Raw genomic sequence first — 3,409 nt, 5'->3', positions numbered from 1 at the left:
TCGGTTTAAATACTACTCATCTTTGTAGGAGAAAGAGCTGCTGGGTTGACTTCAGAACCTTTCTTATGTGGTGCACTAAGGCACTATCTCCCTCACGCTCACTCATACTTCATTTTAGTGGTAAGAGAGTTTTGGTTGGTTCTATTTCTGTGTTTGTCTTTACAGTCTGGGATAGAAGTTGTGGGTTTTCAACCTTATGACTGTCAATGAAAGAAAGACTGAACCTGTATCAGCTTGAAGTCACTAGATCTCCTTCTGGATTTTTTCTATCTTGGAGAAAATAGACAATTGATCTGTTGTAAGAATATGGCATTATAGGCAACTCCTTTGAAAATTCCTATGGATGGTCATCTAAAGCTTAATCCCTCCAAAGACATTGTGTTGACTGATCCTCACTCATATCAGAGGTTAGTCGAGAAACTGATATACCTAACTGTAACAAGGCCATGCATCACCTTCTCAATGCACATCTTTAGTCAGTATAAGCCTCATCCAACTAGCAATAAAAAAGGTTACGAGGTATCTAGTAGTGAACTTAAATATCTTGTTTGTATGCTCATTATAAAGAATGCAGTTACTGAAAGATGGTCTAAATTTATGAAAGGTATAGTTCATGGGAAGCAGAGGGGTATGGCCAAATCTAAGTTTATTCCTAAATACACATTGAAGGATGATTCAGTTGCTGGCATGCCTAAGGGATGAGTTTAACTAGTGGAACAGCTTAGTTCAAAGCTAATTTCATTTAGTCCTAATGCTAAAATAAGGTTTCTGATTTAAAAGGTGCTATCTTCCAGATTGACAAATCTTTTCAAGAGCTCAATGATGTCAAGTAAAGATTAGGTATGTATTTGGGTATAGCTGAAGAGAATATGCTCGGATAATTCTTTAATGAAGTATGTATTTGGGTATAGCTGAAGAGAATATGCTCAGATAATTCTTTAATGAAGCTACATGATTTCTTAAAATTCAAGACTAAAGATAAAGTCTGATACACAAACTGTAAGATTGTACATTTGGTTATATTTTTGCATTTAGATAGTTTTGACACCATCAAATATAGAACTTGTACATATTTCCGTAATGCACAAGTTGGGGGAGATTATTAGATATGATTTAATGATATCATTATTTACCATCAGGGTTTATTATCAGCACTTGATATCAGAGTTTGACAAAGATGACGTCATCAGAAATTATCGTCAATATTTGTTGATCAGTACTTGTCATCAATATTTGTCCATATCAGTATTTGTCAAGCTGGAAATCAGGAGATATCACTAGAGGATATTATTTACGGAGATATGTCGGTGTAGGACCTTACTTATTGTAGCAGTCAATTGTTAAATATGTATTAAGATTCCTTATTCATTTGTAACATATCTTCTAGATTTATTGTGTAGATGTGCAATATATAATCACAGGTTAGGTTAACACTATAAGTGTTCAAGATCGATTTATCATATATATAGCCTAGCAGCTTTCAAGGATATCTGTTCATCCTTTGAGAGAGTATGGTAATCAGTTTTTATTCATTAATATAAAAACTGTTCATTCTATTGAGTTCCTTAATTCGATTTGATTGTTTAACTGTATTCACCCCCCTCTATAGTTGATTTAAGGCCTAACATACTATTTCTTCAGGCACTCAAATCTGTGTCACATGTCTTATGTCAAAATTTTCTAAACTTCCATACAACCTAAGTTCTAACCGTGCTGATGTTCCTTTTGAACTGATCCATGTAGACAAATGAGGCCCTATCGAGTTCAGACAATGGTAAAATATAAGTACTTCATTTCTGTCGTGGTTGATTTTTCTAGAGTGACATAATTTTTTTTGATACAACATAAGTCTGACTACTTAACTACTATGAAAGCATTTTATCAGTTGTGGATACTCACTTTCAGAAAAGAAATTATGCACTTGAGATCAAATAATGCTCCAGAATTTACAGATCCCAACAGTAAACATTTTTATAATTCTCAAGGAACCATGCATCAGAGCTCTTGTATTAACAAAACACAAGAGAATGTCAGGGTTGAAAGAAGGCACGAAACTGTTCTTGAAGTTGACAGATATCTAAGGTTTCGGGAAGGATTGCCTCTGGTTTTTTGGGGGAAGTATGTAATGACACTTTTTTATTAATCAACAAGCTTCGTACTACAGTGTTAGGAAATAAAACACCTTATAAAACCTTATTTAACAAGCCTGTTGATTACATCATTATGATGATTTTTGGTTGTTTGGCATTTTCCTCTAACCCTCAACCCACAATTGACAACTTCAGTGCTAAAGGTGTTCCTTCTATATTTGTTGGGTATCATATCTCTCAAAAAGGATACAACCTGCTAAATATGGTAAATAATCAATTTTTGTCCCAAGAGATGTTGTGTTCTAATGTTTATATGTCACATACTCATGTGTACATGCCTCATGTCTACCCATATTTTCCTTCACTTGATGACATTATTGAGCCCACATTATCTGATATCTCTCAAACTGAAGTTCCACCTTTGGCTTCTTTTCTAGAAATTCCAACACCACCTCCTCCTCCTATAAGATCAACCAGAAAAACAAAACCACATCTTTGACTAAAACCTTTTGCCACAAATTACTCTGCTACTAATATTTCCTAGGTATCATATCATGTAGTTAACCCTAAATTTCACTTTTTTCTCTCAACACTCATAACATCATCAGACCCCACCTCTTTCTCTCAAGAAGTGCAGAGTTCGCATTTGATAAAGGCCATGAATGATGAACTTGATACTCTTGAAAATAACCATAATTGGGCTATCACAACTCTGCCTCCTGGAAAGAATGCCATAACATCAAAATGGTTATACAAAACCAAGTTTAAGCCTGACGGAATAATTGACAAGTTCAAGTCAAGGCTGGTGATTCTAGGCAACAAGCAGACTTATGACATAGATTACTCAGAGACATTTGCTCTTGTAGCTAAGCTGACTACTGTGAGAACCTTATTGGCAGTTGCAGCTATTCAAAAATGGGAAATGGTGCAGATGGATGTGTCCAATGCTTATCTAATTAATGACCTAGATGAGCATGTCAATATGAAGTTTCCTAAGTAATATCAAGGACTTGGAAGCAAGATTTCTGGTAATTCTGTTCTTTCTTATACCACTAACTTTGTCTACAAACTTCTCAAGGCTCTCTATGGCCTGAAGCAGGCATCTAGGCAATGGTTTAGTAAATTGTCTAAAACTTTGATTGATTGTGGCACCCTAAAATCCAGGGTCGGGGATCTAGGAGGCCACGCCATCTTTATTGATATATAACACTTATCTCGTACCACAATATATAAATACTCACACCTTTACAACCCCATACTTATCACACACACACACTTATAGGTTATTGTCTTGGAAACGAACCATTCATTACTAGGTA

At 35.2% G+C, this 3,409-nt stretch overlaps 1 protein-coding gene across 1 annotated transcript; it reads left to right on the top strand.

Moving 5' to 3' along the window:
• The first annotated feature begins 2,748 nt into the window (after positions 1-2,748).
• Positions 2,749-3,090, top strand: LOC141665948 (putative mitochondrial protein AtMg00820). Its single transcript, XM_074471934.1, has one exon. It carries the CDS (start codon positions 2,749-2,751, stop codon positions 3,088-3,090), a length of 342 nt encoding a protein of 113 aa, XP_074328035.1.
• Positions 3,091-3,409: the final 319 nt, after the last annotated feature.

The sequence above is a fragment of the Apium graveolens genome, chromosome 6, assembly GCF_009905375.1.
Source record: "Apium graveolens cultivar Ventura chromosome 6, ASM990537v1, whole genome shotgun sequence".
NCBI lineage: Eukaryota > Viridiplantae > Streptophyta > Magnoliopsida > Apiales > Apiaceae > Apium > Apium graveolens.
Note: the sequence above shows the minus strand (reverse complement) of the source record. Positions and strands in the feature narration are given on the sequence as shown.

Bases quoted from the DNA above. Each gene is read 5' to 3' on its own strand.
- LOC141665948 (XM_074471934.1), top strand. From the start codon at position 2,749: ATGAATGATGAACTTGATACTCTTGAAAATAACCATAATTGGGCTATC.